Raw genomic sequence first — 22789 nt, forward strand, 5'->3', positions numbered from 1 at the left:
CCCCCGCACACCTGGCCTCAGAGTACCTCAAGCAGTGCTCCAAGCACTTGTAGATCATCAGGGCCTTTCTGCAGACATAAATGGGGATGAATCTGGAAGAGTGTATGATGCAAAGTATTTTCAGAAACAGCTGCCTGTAAGGGAAGCAATTTCCAGATGCAGAGAGAGAGAGAGAGAGAGAGAGAGAGAGAGAGAACGCGCCTGCCTGAAGGCAAGGTGGAGCTGCTTATATGGACAACTAGACCTGCTTCAGCACCACATCCCCATGGTCCTTGCCTCCTATTATTGACTTCAGATCCTGTGAGAGAGCAAAGGGGAAGTATTTGCTCAAGAATGGAGAGCGGAGGCAGAGTGTCTGGCCAATGCATTTGAGCGGCCAGACCTTCATGCTGCTAGGGTGGCCCATCAGGTGGTCGTTGATATCAGGGAGGCCCTGAGGAACCACTTTGATGATGACGAACAGTGAGATTATCACAGGATTTGTGGAGATGTCACCTTCCACTGATACCCTGGCTCTGTGCTACCTGTGTTCGCCAGCCTGTAAGAGTAATGGTACTGTAGGTACCGGCATGCTTTCTTTAATCAGTTACATACAGCAGCAGTGGGATAAGGATTGGAAAAAGAGGGAGGGGAAGAGTAACACCTGAGTTCTCCTTAATTCAACTGTACAAATTTAATACATAGCAGCAACGGATAAGGATTGTGGGTACTGGACATGGGGGGCGGGGGGCACAGCCGTGCCAGGGACCAGCTATTTCCCTGTTCGTAGCTGTGGTGTGGGGGTCAAGTGGGTTGAGAAAGGAAGTTGGGTCCAGGCAGGCTTTGCATTGGGGTGCATGGAGCAGTTATGGCAGCAGAATTATGCTGGCTGTGCACGTGGGGCAACTTTTGCCAGCGCTGCTGACTGATCTGGGCCATGGAGCGTATTAGCTCCATCTGTTCCCCTGGAGCTTGGCGAATCCTTTCAGTGGCTTGATCTCTCCTTTGCATCTGTGCTGCCCTCGCATCTCTCTGTGCTCTGCAATCTTCCCTCCCTTCCTTCCACAGCACTGCCACTTGCTGGGTACAGGTGTCCATGAGATGGTGCTAGGAGCAGGGGCAGCGTGCAGGGCCCTCCCCCTAATCCTGCTGGGCTCAAGGTACTCAGAGAGCCACATAGCCCCGCCACATCTGGGCACTCTGAGCAGCACAGAGGGCACACACAGCAGGGAGCATGTTCAAGGCTCCCACTGGGCTGCGTGCTGGAACCAGAGCGTGGCAGGTTGGATCCGGCCCACAGGCCGTACTTTGCCTACTGACGCTACAGAAATAGACCCATAGAATCCTAGGGCTGGACGGGACCTCAGGAGGTCATCGAGCCCAGTTCCCTGCCCAAAGCAGGATCAACCCAAACTAAATCATCCCAGCCAGGGCTTTGTCAAGCCGGGACTTAAAAATCTCCAGGAACGTAGATTCCACCTCCTCTCTAGGCAACGCACTCCAGTACTTCACCACCCTCTTGGGGAAGTACTTCTTCCTAATATCCAACCTACAAGTCTTCTTCCATAACTTCAGACCATTGCTCCTTGTTCTGCCATCTCTCACCACTGAGAACAGTTTCTCTCCATCCTCTCTAGAGCCCCCTTCAGGAAGCTGAAGGCTGCTATTAAATCACCCCTCAGTCTTCTCTTCTGTAAACTAAACAAGCCCAAATCCCTCAGCCTCTCCGCGTAGGTCTTGTGCTCCAGCCCCTTAATCATTTTGGTTGCCCTCCGCTGAACCTGCTCCAGCACATCCGCACCCTTTCTATACTGGGGGGAGCCCAAAACTGGACACAATATTCCCAATAATCACCAATGCCCAATAGAAGGGAACAACCACTTCTCTAGATCTGCTGGAAATGCTCCTCCTAATGCACCCCAATATGCCGTTAGCCTGCTTGGTTGCCTCTCTGCTTTTCATTTCCTCATGGTTCTCGCACTGACAGTCTCTCTGTATAGCTATCTGCTTTGCTACAGATCCAGCGTCTCAGTGAGGAGCACCAGGAACTGCCCACAGCTGCGTCATTCAGGTAGGCACATTCTCCTCTGCCTCTTACTTCAAACCTGCAAGACAAAAGCCAGTGAGCCAAAGTCAGTCGGGGGGGAGGGCGTTCTGTCACCATTGCTCCAGAAACATCTTGCCACTCCAGCTCCTCCTTGGACAGCGGGAGCACCAGGGGGCTGAATGCGCAGCTGAGAGAAAGACATCTGCTTGCATCTGGGTCCCGATTCCCCCACCCAGCCGGCTCCAATGGCGGCATCTCCTGCAGTGTGGAACCTCCGTGCCAGTGCAACCTGGAGAGTGCTCCCCGACCCTCTAAGTCATTCCCACGCACCAGTGTGTTAGGAGGACCCTGAGGCTTTCATGGTGTTGCAATAGAAATGACCCAAATAGCAAGAGGAAGACCGACCTTATGGGACAGGCCCTGCGTTGGGACTCAGGAGAGAGGGGTTTAGTTGCAGGTCTGCTGCAGGCTCCCTGAGTGATGACATTAAGTCAGTCATTGAATCCCTCAGGGTCTCAATTCCCCATCCACTAGAACAGAGCAGTGCTATTTCCTGATCTCCGAGTGTTGTAAGAATGAATGCACTGATGGGGGGGTGTGGTCTGACACTACAATACAGCGGCCCAGAGCAGTACCTGCACTGAAAGTCTCTCGGCTCCATCAAATAGGAAAAATAAATCTTTTCTAAAATTGAAATTATATTCCTTTCCCCAGATGCAGGCATTTATGATCAAATTTGAAACTGACAGCCAGCAAAAGCCCAAGATTACAATACTTGATTGAAATAATTTACTTTCACATTTAGAAATCGTGAAGCAGTGTGCGTACAGAACTTTTAAAGGAAGTCAGAAATTCAAGTGAGAGCCATTTCCCCCAGCCCTGCCTGGCTGAGTTCACCTACAGTAACACACCGAGATATGCGTACCCAAGTTGCACGTATCCCAGATTAGTACAACTGCTGCCCCGACAGGAGCGGTTTCCCAGGTCCCGGGAGTGGTGGAGAGCTAGGAACCAGATGGAAGCCTGGCTCCCTCCGCTGGCGGGAGCTGGGAAACTGACCAGCACATGGCAGGGAACGTGCTCAAGGCTCCCACTGCGCTGCAGGCAACCCTCACGCAACAGTGCACATACATATTGCAACAGGGAACATTTCCAGCACAATGACAGGCACTGGCCAAGCTTAGGTGCCTACAGCCATCAGTAGCAACTGAGCAAGGGTTCTGTGACCCCCAGGAGGGTCCGAGTCAGGCACCTGATGGTCAGTTTAGGTGCTTAAATTATTTTATCACTTTAGCCCTTTGACACCGTAATCAAGTCACCTCTTGATCTTTCTGCTAAAAACTATTTTCTGCAGCCCTCAAATCATACTGTGGTTCTTTTCACACCCTCGCTCCTTATTTAAAGTGCAGAACAAAAGCACATTTTTCCTTGCGTAAGCAAAGCCACGCCTGTGGCCGTGCTGTATTATAAACTTTAATCTTTACAATTTTATTATCAAGCCAGTTCTTAAACTGCAATACTTCTCCCCAGCGTGCTTACAGGAGCCCCATGTGTTCTGCCTGTAGTGGCAGACAAAGTTGTCCTGATTTCTGACAGTGCTCCACACCCTCAATCCTGCCACTTATTTACATGTCACACTGAGAACTGTGGGGTAGTGAACTATTCCGTGCTGTCTCACGTTCTCCTGAAATGCTAACAAGGGAAAAAGCCACGTTCAGGTTTCAGTAATGAACATGAGATCAGCCCGAACTTGGCTCCTTAGTCAAAACATTGAGTTAGAAGTGACAATTTCACAAACAGGTAACTCACATGTTATTGAATTCTCGGCCATTCACCCATATCCACAACTTGTTGAGATCCCACCTCAAACCAATCCAGTGCTCAGAGGGACCTTTATAGCGATGCATGAAATCCTTTAAAAAACAGAAAGATGAGAATGATTTACCTTCATTTCCTGGGCTCCAGCTTGTGTAATGGAGCTAAAAGTCTGGGGAGTTTAAAGTCTGTCTGCATTACCCCCCCCAACACACACACACCAATTACTCACTGGAGCTGTGGGGCACAAGCCCCTTTCCCCTGAGCTGCTGCACGCTCCAACTGCCCCAGATGCCCTGCCACACAAACGGCCTGGCCTGAGTACCTGCCTCTGCTGCTGCGTCACACGCTTGTCTCACTATGTGGTGGGATGTGTCTGCAGAGAGGTGCCCAACATTTGTGGTTCCCGAGTCGCATTCGCCACAATCCGCTGCCTCGTTTGCTACACCACGGCTCTGACCCCTGAGCTATCCCTCCCGCCCTCAGAGCAGAGGTGGCTTTACCTGACCAGGAACTTGAACTCTGGGTCTGCAGATTAAAAGTCTGATGCTCTACGACTCAGCTAGCCATTACTCATCGGTCACGGAAACGTTCGGCCAACAAACCGATTGTTTGACGCGCCAGCGGTTTCTGGAGAGGTGCGAGTGGGCTTGCTGGCAGCAGTCAAGAGTTGCTGCAGCGAGAACCTAGCAGTGTAAGCTCCCCTTAAGGAACGCTCCATCTGTTTCAACTGTCCCAAAGAGCAAATGACAGATGAATTCCTTCCTCCATGCTCGGATCTCAGAATGTTTGCAATGCTTTCCATAAGCCTCCTCGGGCCTCCCAAAACAGAGTCTCTTTCCGGAGCTGGAGGAAGGACAGAGGAGCACTGGGGGCCAGCAGAAGTGATACAGCAACATGCTGAAGGCACACATGAAAAAGTGCAGCATCGGTGCCAACACTCAGGAGAACCTGGCCCAGGACTGGCCCCAGCAGAGAGCGGTAATCCAGGAGCAGGTGGTGCAATTTGAGAGGTCGCACCGCAGTGCAGACAAGGCAGCTCTGGCTGGGAGGCACTTACCTAAGCAGCTCCTGACCAGCAGCATGCCAAGGCAGCTTCCCTGCCCACCAGCAGCCCCAGCCCACTGCCTGGCCCATGTGACTCTGCACGGGGGCAGAGGGATGGCTTCATGCGCTGGCCCCAGAAAAACTCTCAGCTTCTATTGGCCAGGGAACAGATTTTGCTGGGATCAGGGGCAGCATGCAAAGCCCACCTGCTGCAGCATGGAGAGCGAAAAGGAGCAGGCCAGATTAAAAGGTCTGATGGGCTGTATCTGGCCCCTGGGCCACATCATGCCTGCCCTGGCCTCTGGGCTGACCTCAGCCCTGGAGGTTTCGATCTGGGCTATAGCTCCTCTGCCCATAGGGATGAGAGCCAGCCTGAGGCTGCTCTGCACGATACAGGAGGGATGTGAACCACGAGTGGGCACTTGCAGAAGGGGAGCTTGTGCCCCATTAGCTGCTGCCTCCTCCCTCGTGGCTCAGCACAAGCGCACCACTTCCTTTCTAGCTGCAAACCCTCCTGCTGCACCTGGGAGCAGGGCTCCCAGAGCCCCTGTACAGCTGCCTCCCTCTTCACCCGCCAGGTCCCGACACTGCTGCCAGGGCTCCAACAGCAAGTTCCTGGGCGTAGGCACCCACCCACCCACCCTTTAAATATGTGAGCCTCTGGTTTCTGCATTTAAATATTCCTCGTCTGGGTTAAATTCCAGCCGTCAGCTCCAGAGACATCAAAGCTCCTTAACCCGTATTGAGTACGGCTGGGCAGTGGTTAAACTAGACTGGAGAAAAGCAGGGCAGGGTGCACCATAACCTCGGTGCATGTGAGCGTTCATGCCCTTGATGCAGAAGTTTTTATACACACACTATGTAGTCCCAGGCCAGTTGGAGTCATCAAGCGCCTTATACGTTTTTACTGCTTTTAAGCAGAACTTACACTGTTACAACAAAATACATCCTGCGTGTTCAAGGGATGGGAGTTGTGAGGGAGAGGGAGTGCAGTGAGATTCGGTGCAGGCTGGGATCTCGGAGGCTGAAGCCCGAGATTTGTGGGTCTTGAGATACAGGGCTGGGGGTGCAGTGAGCACAGGGCTCAGAGGAAACCGAGTTCATCGGGCTGCCCTGGACTGCGGCGTTAGGCCCTGCCATCCTCGCTGATCTCTGTCCCAACCCTCCCTGCTCTCCCATATGCCCACCTCTCCCTACAGCGCTGCGGGGCAGGCAGCAGAGAGTCCGTGCCCCCTGTGGCTTTGCTTAACCCCTCCTGCTGCCTCACAGGCTTGCCAGACCTCCCTGTGCTGGTACAACCGCTGCTCCCTGATGGACACGGCCCGTGTGTGGGATGGGCAAGGGCAGGGGCAGCCACAGAGTGAGCACTGGAGTTGCACAAGGCAGCAGCTGGAGGCCCAGGGGAGCTGCATCAGGCTGAACTGCTTGAAGCTCCTGGTGGTCAATAAGGGATGTGGAGTGTCTAACCCCCTCCCCCCATGCGTTTTTCCTACCCAAACTCTTTAAGAGCTGGGGCCTGGCGTAATGGGACAGACTATACCTCCACACGCTCACCACAGCACTTTACAAGAATCTCACCCTTTCCTGTGGGGCGTCAATCACAGCCAGGGAGGCACCAAGGGAAGAGCAATTGTCCCGGCTGTATGTCCAGTTCCCTTCCTCCTCTGAGAAGTAGTAGCATTTCCCTCGGTACCCGACCCAGCCGTCTGGGCACCAGGGGGCATTGGGGAAGTCCAATGGAGCCCGGGCGGACTTAAACACAGCCACTGAAAAGAAAGGCAAAAGACCTTGACATTTGCAGCTTCTAAAGAGAGGAGGAGATTGTGGTGACACCTTCCTTCAAAAGGGGGATGGGGTGTCCTTAGCACACCTCTCGCTCAAATGCTTTTCACCTGAACAGTTTTGCTCTAGAACGCCCCACAGGACATTGCAGAGAAGCAGGTCATTGGGTTTGTGGTCTGAAATTACAGGGCTACCAGGAAATTTAATAGCTGGAGAATTAAATCAACACAATACTTCACTGAAGTTCAGCCCGCTGGGAGCAAAGCAATGGTCACCCATGGAAGACATGAAGGGGAACTTTAAGGAAGACCAAGGAGTAGCTACAATCAGGCAGATCGTAAATAACTGCAAAGGAAGTGAACAGAACAAGCCTGAAAGTCTTTTCTACTCTGTGGAATTTCTGACCCAACCAGAGAGGTGACGGTGTGTAATCGACAGTGTCAATGCGAATGGGAATCTCTGTCTGCGGCAAAGAGTTGAGAACTTACCTGCCAGAGCAATGAGAGCAATGCCCATAACCAGGAATACAACTAGGATGCAAGCTCCAACCTTCCACCCAGCTGGATTCCTGAACATAGTCAAACAACCTGGAAAAAAATGAAGCCATTAGTACTCCTGGGCTGCTTGGAGGGGACCAGACTTGCCAGAAGTTGTATGAACAGCCATACTTTTTTTATTGAAACCTAGGCCAGGAAAACACCAAAAGTGACCGTCACAAAGAAGAAAGTTTGGGAAAAAGGACAAAGTTACAGAAGATAAAGATAAAGATTAGTTACACTGTGTTGTGAATGACTATGAGTTCCAATATTATAGCTCAGGCTTGGTCGCATCATCCACAGTGAAGGTTGCTGGACACTGCCCGGTTTTCAGTTCCATATACCTCTGCCAAACTTCAGGCATTTGGGCTGAAATTTCCCAGACTGGGGTTGGCTGCCTCAGAGTGAAATTTGTCTTTAAGTCTCAGGCACAGTGCTTTAGTACAAGGTCCAGATTAGGGGAAAGCCACCTTATTCTTCCCACGCTAAGAAACTTTTACAACTTCTCCATCTCCACATTTTGAAGCAAGGCCTTGAAATTGGGCAGGAGATTGCCCTGGTGACAGATTGTGCAATTTTTTTTTCCAGTGGAAGTTCACCCACATTAGGCTGAATGATTAGAGTCTGGCAATTTGCACATGCTCAGAAGTAACCTGCTAGAGTTTGGCACCTAAATTCTTTACACTGCTGTCTGCACCAACCATTCCCCAGCCCAGGGCTGCGGGGCCTGAGCTGTAGTTTCCCTGCCGCTGTGCTTTGTGGAGGCCAGGAGACAATTTAGTGCTAACCTGGGATTGAGAGAAGGAAGATTGCTAGAAAAAGGTTTAGCCTACCTAATCCTTATGGCTTGTTTAATTAGATAATTAGGGTTAGAATCTATCACTCAAATATATAATACAGAAAGCTGCAGTAAGAGAAATCCAGAGTTGCCAGCTGCCCCATTGTCATTTTCTTATTTTAGGTTACGTAATACACGCCTCTTATACTGGGGCATCCTGGCCACAGACCATAATGATGCCATAAGTCTATTCCCAATTTTACTACAACATAACTCAGCTTTTCCAAGGGAACCCCATTTAATACTTGTTTTTCCTCCAAAAAAACAGAAGTCTCAATGAGTTCAATGGGTCTTACTCCAAATGAACTGCCCTGTAAGCACAGTCTTAGCTTTTTTTGGAAGTTTCATTTAAATCAATGATTTATTTGTGTGGTGATTTTAAGTAGTTTCATTTAAAATCATGCCACACTATTACCTTGCTTTTCTCTGCTCTCCAAATCTCCATGAGAGTGCTCTCGGGATTGTAGATTCTTCCCTGCACCCTGCCTTCCTTTCCCCATCTTCCTTCTCTCTTCAAGAGGCACTGAAGGGTAAAAAGGACCAGCAGGGTGACATGCGCTGATCAACCTTCTGTGGTCGTAACTATTTCTTCTTTCTTGATAGAGCTGTAATGAAAGTCAACACAGTATGAAGTCAGCGTAGTCTGCTCCTGAGTAGGATAAAACCACCCAGCGCGATGAGGATTGTAGTAAATAACCCCTTATTTCATCAGCACCCACACTCCTCCTGGCTCACAAGCGTTAAATTAATGCAGCAAGAAGGGACTCCTGCCTGCATAGAAACCAATGGGAGTTTTGCCATTGCAGGGCCAGGACTTCACCCCCAACACACAAGCCAGTTTGCAGGGAGGAGACGTGTAGCTAAGTGGGGCTCTGGAAAAAATGGCGGGGGCGGGGGAAGTAAGGGACAGAAGAACTCTCCTCTCCTCTGCAGGCTTCTTTTCTATGGAGTACCTGAGCTTTCCATGAGATGGGAATCTGCTGTCTTCCTCCACTGAAACTCCTGAGAACCCCTCTTAATAGCCTGCCCAAGGGGGCTAATGGATCAGCCAACTATATGGGAGGTACAGACCGTACCTGAGGCATCCTCTCCAGCAGCAAGGGCCAGAGCTTGCTGCTGGCACAGCCTTGCATGAAATGTGGCACTTTGCAGGAAGGACTGAATTTGCAGATGGGACCTGAATGCATGTGGAGGAGGAGGAACTGGAGCCAGGGCTGATGTCGGGGAATCTCTGAGTGGAGGGTTCAAGGGGGATTCAGGAGTCTGCAACCCAAACAATCAAGCACCATTCTCAGCTAAGTGCTCCCTCTCACACTTAGCCGAGGCAGGTGTGGGATAAGGAAGGGATTTGTATCCCAGCATAGTAGCCTTTGCACAGGGAAGAGGAACATAATCACTCTCAGGTGAAGAATTTTTTGGAACCAGAGTTAGTTCTAATTATTACAAGCCACTAACTGACTCGTTAAAGGCCCCATCCTTCTAGAGGCTATGTAATAGTGTAACAACCCTGGAGAGTAACGTAACTTTTAGCGGAAACTTTGTATTACTGTGTATCTTTGTATTTTAATAGACCACAGACTTTTGTATTACTCTTTAGATTACTAGTTTTATACTACTTTGTACCGTTGTATTAGTCTTTTTATTGTTTATTTTATATGCATAGATGCTTTGTACCAGATTCCATAGTGTATTTAAAACTCCATTTTACCTTTGTATTAGTCTGTAAACCTTGTGCTGTCTGTGCGAGAGCCACCTGGAAGCATGAATATAGATGCTTTAAGAGAGGTGCCCTCTGGAGCCAGCCTGTCTGGACAACAAGGACCTAGTAACTGAAGAACAATAAGAACTGGACTCTACCGCAGTGATCCACCCACCCAGGAAGATTAAGTCTGGTCTGTAGGTGATGAGTCACACAGAAACCTGGGCTATGGGAAAGGATCAAACCCACCTGCCGCTGACTGGTGACTCGCAGGGTCTGGAGCAGTGGGACAGAACCAGAACTATGGAATAAAAGCTGTACAAGATGTGTGCACCACTACGGAGCTGCGTTCCCCTTCTTGTCTTATCAGAGAGGCAGCCATGTTAGTCTGTACCTTCGAGAACAACAAGTCCTGTGGCACCTTATAGACTAACAGATATTTTGGAGCATGAGTTTCCATGCGGGTCTTTGCCCACGAAAGCTTGTGTGCCAAAATATCTGTTAGTCTATAAGATGCCACAGGATGACTTCTTGTTCTCTTCTCATCTTGTCCACATCGGAGCACTGACCTGGATCAACAGAACCTGCCTTCACACTCACCTCTAATCCATCTGGCCAATGGATTAGAGTAAGCGACCTCTGGTAACTATAAGCACGCACACCTCTGAGTAAACTATGTAGATCATAAGCATATAATATGATGGTGCTGCATTCTCAATGAACGCAGCGTTCTTGCCTCATCCCTTTAAAAAGAGCCTGAGTGCTTCTTATAAGCATAACAGTACATCAGAAAAGTCCACACAGAAAGCAGCAGGCCCAGGGACCAGCACACCCCACTGCCTAGTGTGGCCTTTTCACTGTTTGGAAGATACAGGGAGAGACCCAAGTGACGTGGGAATGACCAGCGCTCAGGAGAGGAATGCGGAGACAGTACCCAAACTCCAACTGAGGCCCCCTGGGGCAATGTTCCCACTAATCTTTTACATCCACATGTGGCTTTTTTCCCCACATAGGGGATAGGTTTTATGTGCAGAGATGTGTGAACATGCACCAACAGAAGCAAAAACCCTGGCTGTGGGAGCTCTGTTAATCAACTGGGCAGCACTGGAATCTCTCCTGAGCGGCGGCAGATGCACACAGCTTACAGAAACTCAGCTCTAGCGATAAGAGGCTGTGATTTTGTGTAGATCAGGGGTTCCCAGCCTTGGGCACATGGCCACTCGGGGTAATCCACTGGCGGGCAGCAAGGCATTTCGTTTATGTGACCATCTGCAGCTATTCCTGCTGCTTTCTGGGGCCCCCGGTTACTGGGACTGGTGGCCTCTGGGAAGTTGCGGGGGCGGGGGAGGGGGCGCTGCCTGCCACTGAATTACAGAGGTGGGCCAGGTGCTGAAGATTGCAGCCCCCTGGTGAAGATGTACAACACATCACAGACTTTAGTAAGGCATTTGACATGGTTTCACAAGACCGTCTTATCAATAAACTAAACAAATACAACTTAGCTGGGGCCACTGTAAGGCAGGTGCATAACTGGCTGGATAACCAAACTCAGAGAATAGTTATTAATGGTTCTTGGTCATGCTGGAAGGGCATAACAAGTGAGGTTCTGCAGGAGTCTGTTTTGGGCTGGTTCTAGTCAATATCTTCGTCAACGATTTAGATATTGGCATAAAGAGTGCGCTTACTAAGTGTGCAGATGATACCAAGCTGGGAGGGGTTGCAACTGCTTTGGAGGATAGGGTCAAAATTCAAAATGATCTGGACAAACTGGAGAAATGATCTGAGGTAAATGGGATGAAGTTTAATAGGGACAAACATAAAGTACTCCACTTAGGAAGAAACAATCAGCTTCATACATATAGAATTGGAAGCGAGTGTCTGGGAAGGAGTAAGGTGGAAAGGGATTTAGGGTCATAGTGAACCACAAGCTAAATATAAGTCAACAGAGTGACGCTGATGCAAAAAAAAAAATTGATTCTGGGATGCACTAACAGGAGTGTTGTGAGCAAGTCATAGGAAGTCATTCTTCTGCTCTACTCAGCGCTCATTAGGCCTCAGTTGGAGTATTGTGTCCAGTTCTGGGCACCACATTTCAAGAAAGATGTGGAGAAATTGGAGAAGGTCGAGAGAAGAACAACAAGAATGATGAAAGGTCATCATGAAAGATGAACATGAGCTATGAGGGACAGCTGAAAGAACTGGGCTTGTTTAGTTTAGAAAAGAGAAAACTTAGAGGGGACATGACAACGGTTTTCAAGTACCTTAAAGAGGGTCACAAGGAAGAGGGAGAAAATTTTTCTCTTTGGCCTCTGAGGACAGGACAAGAAGCAATGGGCTTAAACTGCAGCAAGAGAGGTTTAGATTAGACATTAGGAAAAACTTCCTAACTGTCAAGGTGGTTAAACACTGGAATAAATTGCCTGTGGAGGTTGTGGAATCTCCATCACTGGAGATTTTCAAGAGCAGGTTAGACAGACACCTATTGGGGATAGTTTAGACCATGGGTGTCCAACCTTTTGGCTTGCCTGGGCCGCACTGAGTGAAGAGGAATTGCCTTGGGCCACATATAAAATATATAATATAGTTAATGTATATAAATCACATAATAATGTTAAAAGTTTATGATCTTGTGGGGCCACATTACTAGCTGCCCAAGGCCGCATGTGTCCCACAGGCTGGACACGCCTGGTTTAGACGGTACTTGGCCCTGCCGAGAGGACAGAGAACTGGACTCAATGACACCTCAAAATCCCTTCCAGTTCTATGAATCTACAGAAGTGTGCAGCTCATTGCTGATTCAGATTATTGCTCTCTCTTCACTAGAGATGAGAAGAATGTGTTTTTAGTCTCTAGGTAAAACCAAACAGGACAAAAAAACCACACAATAGTTTTAACTTTGGTATAAGTAGTCAAGAGCAATATTATATTACCTAACTGAATCTGATCTCAACTAGCTACCTAGAGGCTAAAAACTACTAGAGGCTTGCCTCTCTATTTTATTTATTTTTTTTTTAACCTGACAACTGGTAAATTGAAACAATTCCAAATTGAGGCCCACTTGAACTGCAGCTGGTCACCCACAGCAGCATCCCTCCTGCACAGTGGTAACTCCACTCTGGCTCAGGGCTCCGCACCCACCCACTCCACTTCTCTTGCTCTCATGACCTTCAATCAAAAAAAAAAAAAAAAAAAAAAAAAAAGCAGTCCTGTAGCACTTTAAAGCCTAAGAAAATAATTGATTGGGTGATGAGCTTTCCCGGGACAGACCCACTTCTTCAGATCGTAGCCTCACCCCAACAGACTCAATGGATAAAGCACAGAGGTCCAAAAATTGTCGTCAAGGTTGGCAAATCATAAGAGCAGACGGGCAACAGGAGGGAGGGGAGTGGGGGATGGGAAGTTAAGAGTTAGATAAAACAAAGTATGTAAAACAGTCCTAATGGTCCGGGAAATTGCTGTCCCAGTTCAAACCACGTGTTAGTATGTCGAATTTGAATATAAATGAGAGTTCTGAGCACTCTCTCTGTAAAGAGTTGTTAAAGTGCCTTTTCAGTAACACACAGACTTTCAGGTCATTAACAGAAGGGCCCACTCCGTCAAAGTGCTGGCTGACAGGTTTGTGAGTTAGGAGTTTTTTGATGTCTGTTTTGTGTCCATTCATTCTTCGTGGAAAAGCGTTTACAGTCCGTCCTATATACATGGCGCGTGGGCATTGTCGGCATACGTGATGTTAGTCGACAAACAGGAGAAAGTGCCTGTGATTTTGTAATTAATGTGGTTCGGCCCAGTGATGGTATCTCCAAAATAGATAGGTGGACAAAGTTGGCAACAGGGCTCGTTGCAAGGAGACGTTCCCGGAACGGCATTATTGCGGGATAGCCTGTGGTTGCCGGTGAATTATTTTGCTAGTCTTTAAAGCGCCACATGAGCGCTTTGGCGTTTTGATACAACACAGCCCAACACGAGGACCTTCCTAGCACTATTCCAAACCGTGGAGCTTGTGGGCGTGGTGCGTCCGGCTGCTGAAGTTTGCAGACCCGGCTGCCATTTTTGGGGTGCACCCGCTTATGTTTTCCTTTATTCGTCCCCCCTTTGGTTTCCTTCTCTACAAACGCGGGGGAAGGAGGGAGCAGCCGGGCCGGACTAGCCCCGTCCGGCGGCTCCGCACCACCCTCTGCACGGGAGAGGTTTTTCCACCGCAGCCTCCCCTCCCGCGCCGAGCCCAACGCTGGCCGGGGTCCCCCGGCTCCCTACCTGCTGCTGGGCGCTCCGGTAGCCGCTCAGTGCGGGGCCCTGGCGAGCCGAGGGGGAGGAGGGAGCGAACGGGCGACCCCCCCGGGAGCAGGAACGGCGCCTAGAAAGCGGCCGCTGGGCGCAAACTCCGCAGCTAAACACCAACGACGCGGCGCCCGGCAGCTATAAAGCCTCCGCCCCCGCCCAGCGGCACTGAAACACGCCCCCCCGGGCCACGTGTGTGGGGGGCTCCTCCCTCTCTCCAGTCCTGTTGTGCGCGGACGGTGAGCGTGACGCTCTCCCTGGGCAGGGCGGTGCTACGCTCGGTGCTACGCTCCGGGGTGGCCCCTAAGGGGTTGGTGTCAAGCGTGTGTTTGTTTTAGTCTGCGAATAAACTGGCGGAGTCATTCACGCGTGTGTACCGCGGGCGAGCCTCGATGCTGTCACTCAGCACTGCACACGAGCCGTGTCTACACGTGCACGCTACTTCGGAGTAGCGGCACTAACTTCGAAATAGCGCCTGTCACGGCTACACGCGTCGGGCGCTATTTCGAAGTTAGCTTCGACGTGAGGCGGCGAGACGTCGAAGTCGCTAACCTCATCAGGAGATGGGGATAGCGCCCTACTTCGACGTTCAACGTCGAAGTAGGGACTGTGTAGACGATCCGCGTCCCGCAACTTCGAAATAGTGGGGTCCGCCATGCCGGCCATCAGCTGAGGGGTTGAGAGACGCTCTCTCTCCAGCCCCTGCGGGGCTCTATGGTCACGGTGTGCAGCAGCCCTTAGCCCAGGGCTTCTGGCTGCTGCTGCTGCAGCTGGGGATCCGTGCTGCAGGCACAGGGTCTGCAACCAGTTGTCGGCTCTGTGGATCTTGTGTTGTTTAGTGCAACTGTGTCTGGGAGGGGCCTTTTAAGGGAGCGACTTGCTGTTGAGTCCGCCCTGTGACCCTGTCTGCAGCTGTGCCTGGCACCCTTATTTCGATGTGCGCTACTTTGGCGTGTAGACGTTCCCTCGCAGCGCCTATTTCGATGGGGTGCTGCGCAACGTCGAAGTTGAACATCGACGTTGCCAGCCCTGGAGGACGTGTAGACGTTATTCATCGAAATAGCCTATTTTGATGTTGCTACATCGAAATAAGCTACTTCGATGTAGGCTTCACGTGTAGACGTAGCCATAAGAGTGTACTGCATTACACTGCACTGCACTCCATAACAGTGCACCGCATTGCACGACATTACATTGCACTGCATTGCACAGCACATTACATTGCGCTGCAGATCCCTGCACGCGCTAAGCGGGCAGCCAGGTGTGTAAATCGTGTGTGTGTGAAGCGCTGCCCGGTGTTTGACCCCTCTGGAGCCCGAGGGCGGCTCTCAGATGTCCTCTGTCCCGTCACTTTCCCCCACACGCGAGAAGCGGGTGAATTCGCTCATTGTGTCCCGGCACCCGCCGGCTCTTACGGGCTACGTCTACACGTGCCCCAAACTTCGAAATGGCCATGCAAATGGCCATTTCGAAGTTTACTAATGAAGTGCTGAAATGCATATTCAGCGCTTCATTAGCACGCGAGTGGCAGCAGCGCTTCGAAATTGATGCGCCTTGCCGCCGCGCGGCGTGTCCAGACGGGGCTCCTTTTTGCCACCATGAGCTAATGGGAATAAGGGGACTTCGAAGTAGGTGGCGTCCTTTCGAAAAGGAGCCCCGTCTGGATGCGACGCGCAGCGGCGAGGCGCGTCAATTTCGAAGCGCTGCTGCCGCCCGCGTGCTAATGAAGCGCTGAATATGCATTTCAGCGCTTCATTAGTAAACTTCGAAATGGCCATTTGCATCCATTTCGAAGTTTGGGGCATGTGTAGACACAGCCCTCATGTGTTATCCTGTCATCTTTACAAGGAGACACCTGGACCACTTCTAAGGAATGTGTTTACGTAGTTACTTAGAAGGTTCTTTCTCTGCCACCCTGTAAGGCCAGGAACATATTTCCTTTTGTGGTGTTCTGTCACAGCCTGCTCTGGTTGGTGCTCCAGCAAAACTAACCGTGTGAGTGTTATGGTATGTAGGAGGATGCTAGGAGTTGCTCTCCTGTGTTTGCATTAGGAAGAGCTTCAGTAAGGTTCAGCCTGCCAATCTGTGCTTATTAATGATTTGAGGGATACAGTTACTTTGTGCTCCACACCTTGAAGCAGCCCTTTCATCCCAGGCTGCACCCAAAATCAGAACTTCTGACTGATGGTTTGACTTGCACACGGGAGTGGGCGGGGAACATTCTGTGGTCTGCAGTTTGCAGGAGGTCGGATTAGATGCTGGTGCTGGAACTGTCTCGCTTTAAAGTCTGAGCTTTTTGCATCCTAACATTCTGTTACTTCCTTCACAGGAACGTTCCTGGGGGTCTATGGACGGGCTCTCCCTGAGTGCAGCCGGACAAGATAAGTATTATCCCATCTCTCCCCTCTTGCTCAAACTCTTACCCCAGGCTTCGCTCCCAGAGGCTTACCATTGATTCTTTAGAGGATCTTTCTGCTCTGTCCCTTCAGGTTCAGCTCAGAGACCAACTCACCCTTTGTCCCAGGAAATGTCCACAAGTTTATCCGACTACTGAGGAGGATTCAGCTGCTGGGATATCTGGTAGCTATGGAGGGATCAGGAATCTGACACAGACAAGAATCAGTTGAGTGGCTTCCTTAGTGGATGGGACCTGAGGACTCTGGCCTGGCTGCTCTAGGGAAAGTTTAAAAACCAGTTCACTTTATAACTCCCCAATTCTCAGGTGCTCCCGAAATTGTAGATTTCTCAGCGCTGGGCTGGAGCAAGGCCTACATTTTCAATGCATCATACTTTAGAAATAACTAGAAGTTTTGTCCCAAGACAGAGTGAAGTGGAGGAGACTTGTAGATGACCTATACTCCTTCTGTAGTGCAAAGGTGTAAGTCAAGGGGTCAGCAACCTTTCCGAGGCAGAGTGCTGAACTTTGACCTTTTGGTTTGTATGGACAGTCCCAGTGCCAGTGATGATTTTTAAAGTCTGTAATAGTTCTACTTACAACAGCTTCATTAAGAAGTATATTAAGATGCAGAGCTTTACCGTTTAGATGGTGGTTGATAGCATTAGCTGGACTTTTGTTAAGCCACAGTCTTTGAGCAAGCGTCTGGCTTCATGGGAGGGGAGAGGGGGTGGGCACAGCACCCGCCTTATGTGCTGAGGAAAATCAGCTCACATGCCAGTCTTGGCACATGTGCTGGGAGTTGCTGACCCCTGGCCTAAATCTTCAGTAGTATTTTGGTGCCTAGCACTAAAGCTGGAGGGCCCTTAGACGGCATGAATCAGTCTCCTTAGTAGATAAAGAGGGGCTCTTCCCTTAGAAGGAGGTTCTCTGGCTCTAAGGTACTCTCTGCCTGAGTAGCTGTGCAGATACAAGTGAGCTTTTGGTTCGAGGGTTCTCGGCCTAGGCAAGTTGGATTAGGGTGTCAAACAGCTGCATTCGTACTACCCTAATTAGCTGTGTCTACACTAGCCCAAACCTTCGAAATGGCCATTTTGAAGATTACTAATGAGGCACCGAAATGCATATTCAGCACCTCATTAGCATGCCGCCGGCCGCAGCTCTTCAGAATTGCCTCTTTTCGCTGCTGCGCGGCTCATCCAGGTGGGGTTCCTTTTGGAAAGGACCCCGCCAACTTTGAAATCTGCTGATAGGAATTTGCATGGCCATTTTGAAGATTTGGGCTAGTGTAGACTTAGCCATTGAGAGTAGGGTCCCAGCGAGATCACAGGTCTTGAGGGCTGGGGACTCTGGTATGAAAACACTTGCAAATCTGTCATGGCTAGAACCATGCAGCTGTCCAAGTCATGAGAGATCAGGAGGGAGTCTGCGTGTGACTAGGATTGATTGGGGCCACATAAAGGCATAAGCATTTTTGCCCTTGATTCGGGCCCTGGCTCCTGGAGTCCCCTGTTACTTCATACTGCTGTTTTGAATCCTTTGGAAGAAAATCTTGGAATTACAACCTGAGACTAAATGATACACGTCTGCCTGAGTCTGCAGCATGCCTGGGATAAACCTTCTGAGAGGGGGGGAGCTCCCCCTGGTTCTCAATGGGGTGTTAACCCCAAGGCCTGCTGGTGTGGGGTCCCCCCATGAAAACTTTCCAGTAAAGGATTCTGAATGCGCCGAGAGGGAGAGTGCAGTGGGTTCTGCTCTTACACCTCCTGCCCAAATAACCCTGCAGCTTTTCTTTGTCTCCTTTGCTTCCGGCTGTCTTGGGAAGCAGGTGGCACAAAGTGCCTGGAATGGGAGTTATGGACTTTTGTGAACCCAGAAGGAAGGGGAGAAGCTGAGAAAAGGACTGTGGCCCAGGAAGGGTGAAGAGTTTGTGGTGTGTGATTTTTATTGGCTTACCCCAGAGGAGAGAGGACACTTGTTGTCGTGGTGGCTGTGAAGAGCTAAACTGACCTTATCACACAGCTGCTGAAGGGAAACTGGTAAACTGAGGCACAGGCTCACCGGACGCCAGGCCAGGTAAGAGGCACTTTCAGAACCCAGTCTTGGTAACTTGTGATGGTTCGGGGTGTTGGTGCACAGGGCTGTGTTGCTTTGGGAGCTGCTGGTGGTGCTTTTGGTTACTTAAAGCCGTGTGCAGCTTTGATTCCCTACATCGTTATTGGGGTTAATATTCCTCAACTTCCCTGTGGTTTCTGAGTGCAGTTCAGTAGTGCTCCCATGGTGGGACTAGTACCTGCCATTGGTGGTTCGGTCTTAACGCATTGTATTGCGCCACATCTTCCATATGAATCAGGCTGTTTTCCTGCATCTCTCCAAATAACCAAGCCGTCACGCAGCACAGCCGTGTCCGATAGGAACTGAAAGATCACCACACTTGTGGTTGTCGTCCTTCTGTATTCGCCACGGTCATTCCTCTGCCCACCCCCCAGAGCTAGGCACCTCTTCCCGCCCCCCAGCAAACAACGTGGTGGCTCACTGGAGCTGCTGCCTCCTCAGGAGTCGGCCGAGCCACGCTGGGGTCCAATTCGCGTCCACCAGGGCCCGAGGAGCCCCTGCTGCTGCCTCCATGCATTTGTCCCACCAAGCAGTGGGCGCGTGCGTGGAGCGTGCAGGGGGCACTCGTGTGTGGCTCGGAGGAGCCGCATTTCAAGGCTCCAAAAGCCACGTGTGTCTCCAGAGCCAGTTGCCACACTGCGGTGTCCGTGCACCACACGTGGTGAGTAGGGAACACATTGGATGCCCTGGCTGTAGCTCATTAAAGATTAACATTTTTCATTAGGTATGAGCTTTCATGAGTAACCCGCGAAGGCTCAGTACCTAATCTGATGAAGTGAGTCTGTGCTCACGAAAGCTCATGCTCAAAACTTTTCTGTTAGTCTGTAAGGTGCCACAGGACCCTTCGTTGCTGTTACAGATCCAGACTAACACGGCTGCCCCTCCGATACCTAATAAATTGTTCATCTATAAGGTGCTACGGGGCTGCTTAGTTTTTCTTTTCTTTTCTTTTCAATTTCCTTGAATTGGGACCATTAGCATAGATAGAGGTGTTTATGCTGAGTCAGTCTTTTAATGGTAGAATTTAGAAAAGGAAGGCTGGCAGCCGTAATAAGAGCTGGAGGCCTCCCTTGTAAAATCTTGAATGGTTTTCATGAGGTCTCCAGTGCTTTTACCTGGGCATGGGGCAGGTTGTTTTGTCTTGTTCATACTGGTTGGTTGGTTGGAGTTCAGTTTCTTGTTAGTGTCTCTGGAAAAGGCTGTTCTCCTCCTGTTCTTGGTTTTTCACATTTCTGGTGGGATGGGGTGTGTCTGCACTGGGCCATCTGTTATATTAGGAGAGGACGGAGACGTGAACCCTGCTCTTGGGACAGAAGGTGATGGTGCAGCTGCCTCTTCTGGTGTCTTGAGGCAGAAGCTTGTTGGCATGCCAGCCTTGTACGGGCAAGCTCTGTACTTGGGTTAGAAAGTTCTGTGGTACCTCAGGAGCACAGTAGAGTGGTAGCTTATGAGGAAACAATATCTAAAAATTGCAATTCAATTCATTGGTGCATGAAGGGAAGGAAAAAGAACTAGGTAACAGGAGTACAAAGTTGGGGGTGTTACATAAGAGTTGGGCTGGGTTATAAGCAAGTGAGAATCCCTAAAGTGCAAAATGACTTGATAATGAGAGCAAACCCCTATTCAGACCAATTTCAGGTTGCAGTCTGGTTTTTCAACTGTGGGTGGGAACTTTCAAGTCAGTAACTGTGTGTCCAGAGAGGTTACGCTCTTCTCCCACTGTTTTTTGTACATTACCAATCTTGATGTGTCCATTTATTGTGTTCTGTGGTGTGGTGAATATTCTTGTTCATAAAATTTGATGTGTAACCTTATTTACTCATGTATAATTTTTAATTTAACTATAAACGTAAGGTTCTCCACGCCCCGGCCAGCTCCCAGCCCCAGGGCTGCAAAAAAAAATTCGGTCTGGCTGCATGCAGCTCATGGGCCACGCATTTGACATGCTTGAGCCTGTGCTGGAAAACAAGGGTGTGCTGGAGGGTATCAGCTGGGGGCTGTACATGAAGACCAGCAATGTTCTTTTGTTCTGCTTGTTGGCTGTCCTGAAGTGTAGGTGATGTTGGGCACTCATCTGGCTCTGTCAATCTAATTCTTCCCCAGGTGGGTATTTAATGCTTGATAAAGACTTGCAGGCTTTTGTCTCTGTCCCTGGGATTGGAGCAGATAAGGTTGTATCTGGGGACTTAGCTGTAGACAATGGGTTGTGTGATTTGTCCTGGTTGGAAGCTAGAGGGCTCTAGAAGTGGCCCTTAGGTTTCCAGTGTAGGGGGGTGGTTTATGTGACCAGTGTTTGTATTGTCCTCTCCAGGAAGTGGCTCTCATGTGGACTGATCTGGGCTGAGGTGGGTAGTGGGGAAGAAATTGGTGGAATTCTTCAGAGGCCATTTTCCCATGGGTCCACGTGTTGGAGTCATCAGTGTAGCAGGAGGAGGGGCACTGGGGATGGAGCTGAGGAAACACTGTTTAAGGTCAGCCATAAAAATGTTGCCTATTGTGAATGTCCATAGCAGTGCCCTTCAGGTATGTTAACACTGAACTGCTTAATCAGTAAGCCCCACCCTAAACAGATGCAGCTTGCAGGCTAAGGTTGACTAGAGCGGCAGGGGTGAGCAAACTTTTTAGGCCACACCCCCCCCTTTTGGCCCTGGAATTAGCTGCCCCCCCACCTGTGGGAGGACGACAGGAAGGGATGCATGTGGGGGTGTGCACTGGCTGGGGGCTCAGGCGCAGGGCCAACAGTGGCTCCTTCGAGGGTAGAGGGGAAGTGCTGTGAGGCCAGGTCTGCTGTGGTGCCAAAGGAGAACCTGAGTGTGTCACCAGGACACCCCCAGGCAGCGTGGCCCAGCTGCTTCAGCCTGGCAGTGGGGCACAGGTATCTCCGCCTCCTCTCCCTGATTGGCCCAGCGTGATTGGCTCCCCTCATCCTCCTGCAGCTTCTGTGGTGGCAGAGGGTAACAACACAGCAGAAGGGGGGAACCAAGGGGGCAGTCGTGCTGTACCCCACCCTTATAAAGTGTCATAGAATCCCAGGGCTGGAAGGGACCTCAGGGGGTCATCAAGTCCAGCCCCCTGCTTAAAGCAGGAGCAGCCCCAACTAAATCATCCCAGCCAGAGCTTTGTCAAGCTGGGACTTAAAAACCTCTAAGGACGGAGAATCCACCACCTCTTGGTAACGCATTCCAGTGCTTCACCACCCTCCTGGGGAAGGAATTTTTCCTACTATCCAACCAACACCTCTCCCTCTCATTTCACACCATTGCTCCTTATTCTGCCATCGGTCACTGCTGAGAACAGCCTCTCTCTATCCTCTTTAGAGCCCCCCTTCAGGAAGTTGAAGGCTGCTATTAAATCTCCCCTCTCTCTTTTCTTATGCAAACTAAATAAGCCCAAGTCCCTCAGCCTCTCCTCATAGGTCATGTGCTCCAGCCCCTAAATCGTTTTCATTGCCCTCTGCTGGACCTGCTCCTATGTGTCCACATCCTTTCTATACTGGAGGGGCCCAGAATTGGATGCAATACTCCAGATGTGCCCTCACCAGTGACTAATAGAGGGGAATAATCACTTCTCCAGATCTGCTGAAATCCTCCTCCTAATGCACCCTAGTATACCATTCACCCTGGTAGCCAAGAAGGCTCAGTGTTGACTCTCATCCAGCTTCTTATCCACGGTAATCCCAGGTCCTTTTCTGCTGCACTACTACTTAGCCAGTCAGTCCCCAACCTGTAACAATGCCTGGGATTCTTCTGTCCCAAGTGCAGGATTCTGTACTTGTCCTTGTTGAACCTCATCAGATTTCTTCTGGCCCAACCCTCCAATTTATCTAGATCACACTGGACCATAACCCTACCCTCCAACGTATCTACCTCTCCCGCTAGCTTAGTGTCATCCACCAATTTGCTGGGGGTGCAATCCAGTCCCTCATCCAGGTCATTAATAAAGATGTTGAACAATACCGGCCCCAGAACTGATCCCTGGGGCACCTCTCTTGAAACCAACCACCAACAAGACATTGACTCATTGATCGCTACCCATTGGGCCCAACTAACTAGCCAGGTTTCTATCCATCTTACAGTCCGTTTATCCAATCCATACATCCTTAACTTGTGAGCCAGAATATTGTGGGAAACTGTATCGAAAGCTTTGGCAAAGTCAAGGTATATCCCATCCATTGACTTCCCCATGTCCACAGAGCCAGTTACCTCATCATAGAAGCTAATCAGATTGGCCAGGCACAACTTTCCCGTGGTGAATCCAT

At 50.2% G+C, this 22789-nt stretch overlaps 1 protein-coding gene across 1 annotated transcript; it reads right to left on the reverse strand.

The window, feature by feature from the left end:
• Positions 1–152: 152 nt before the first annotated feature.
• LOC142024951 (C-type lectin domain family 2 member B-like) lies at positions 153–14127 on the reverse strand. The gene is made up of 6 exons (XM_075017332.1): positions 13998–14127; positions 8460–8649; positions 7159–7257; positions 6467–6654; positions 3836–3939; positions 153–2084 (listed from the first exon to the last, which is right to left on the reverse strand). The coding sequence occupies exons 2-6, from the start codon at positions 8542–8544 to the stop codon at positions 1946–1948; spliced, it is 615 nt and encodes a 204-aa protein (XP_074873433.1). The 5' UTR covers positions 8545–8649; positions 13998–14127; the 3' UTR covers positions 153–1945.
• Between the last annotated feature and the right edge of the window lie 8662 nt (positions 14128–22789).

The sequence above is a fragment of the Carettochelys insculpta genome, chromosome 22 (genome assembly GCF_033958435.1).
Source record: "Carettochelys insculpta isolate YL-2023 chromosome 22, ASM3395843v1, whole genome shotgun sequence".
Classification (NCBI taxonomy): Eukaryota; Metazoa; Chordata; order Testudines; family Carettochelyidae; genus Carettochelys; species Carettochelys insculpta.

Bases quoted from the DNA above. Each gene is read 5' to 3' on its own strand.
- LOC142024951 (XM_075017332.1), bottom strand. From the start codon at position 8,544: ATGGGGAAAGGAAGGCAGGGTGCAGGGAAGAATCTACAATCCCGAGAG. The intron at 7,258-8,459 runs GTAATAGTGTGG...ATTTTTTTCCAG, and splicing joins GGAGAGCAGAGAAAAGCAAG to GTTGTTTGACTATGTTCAGG. The intron at 6,655-7,158 runs GTAAGTTCTCAA...CTTTCTTTTCAG, and splicing joins TGCTCTCATTGCTCTGGCAG to TGGCTGTGTTTAAGTCCGCC.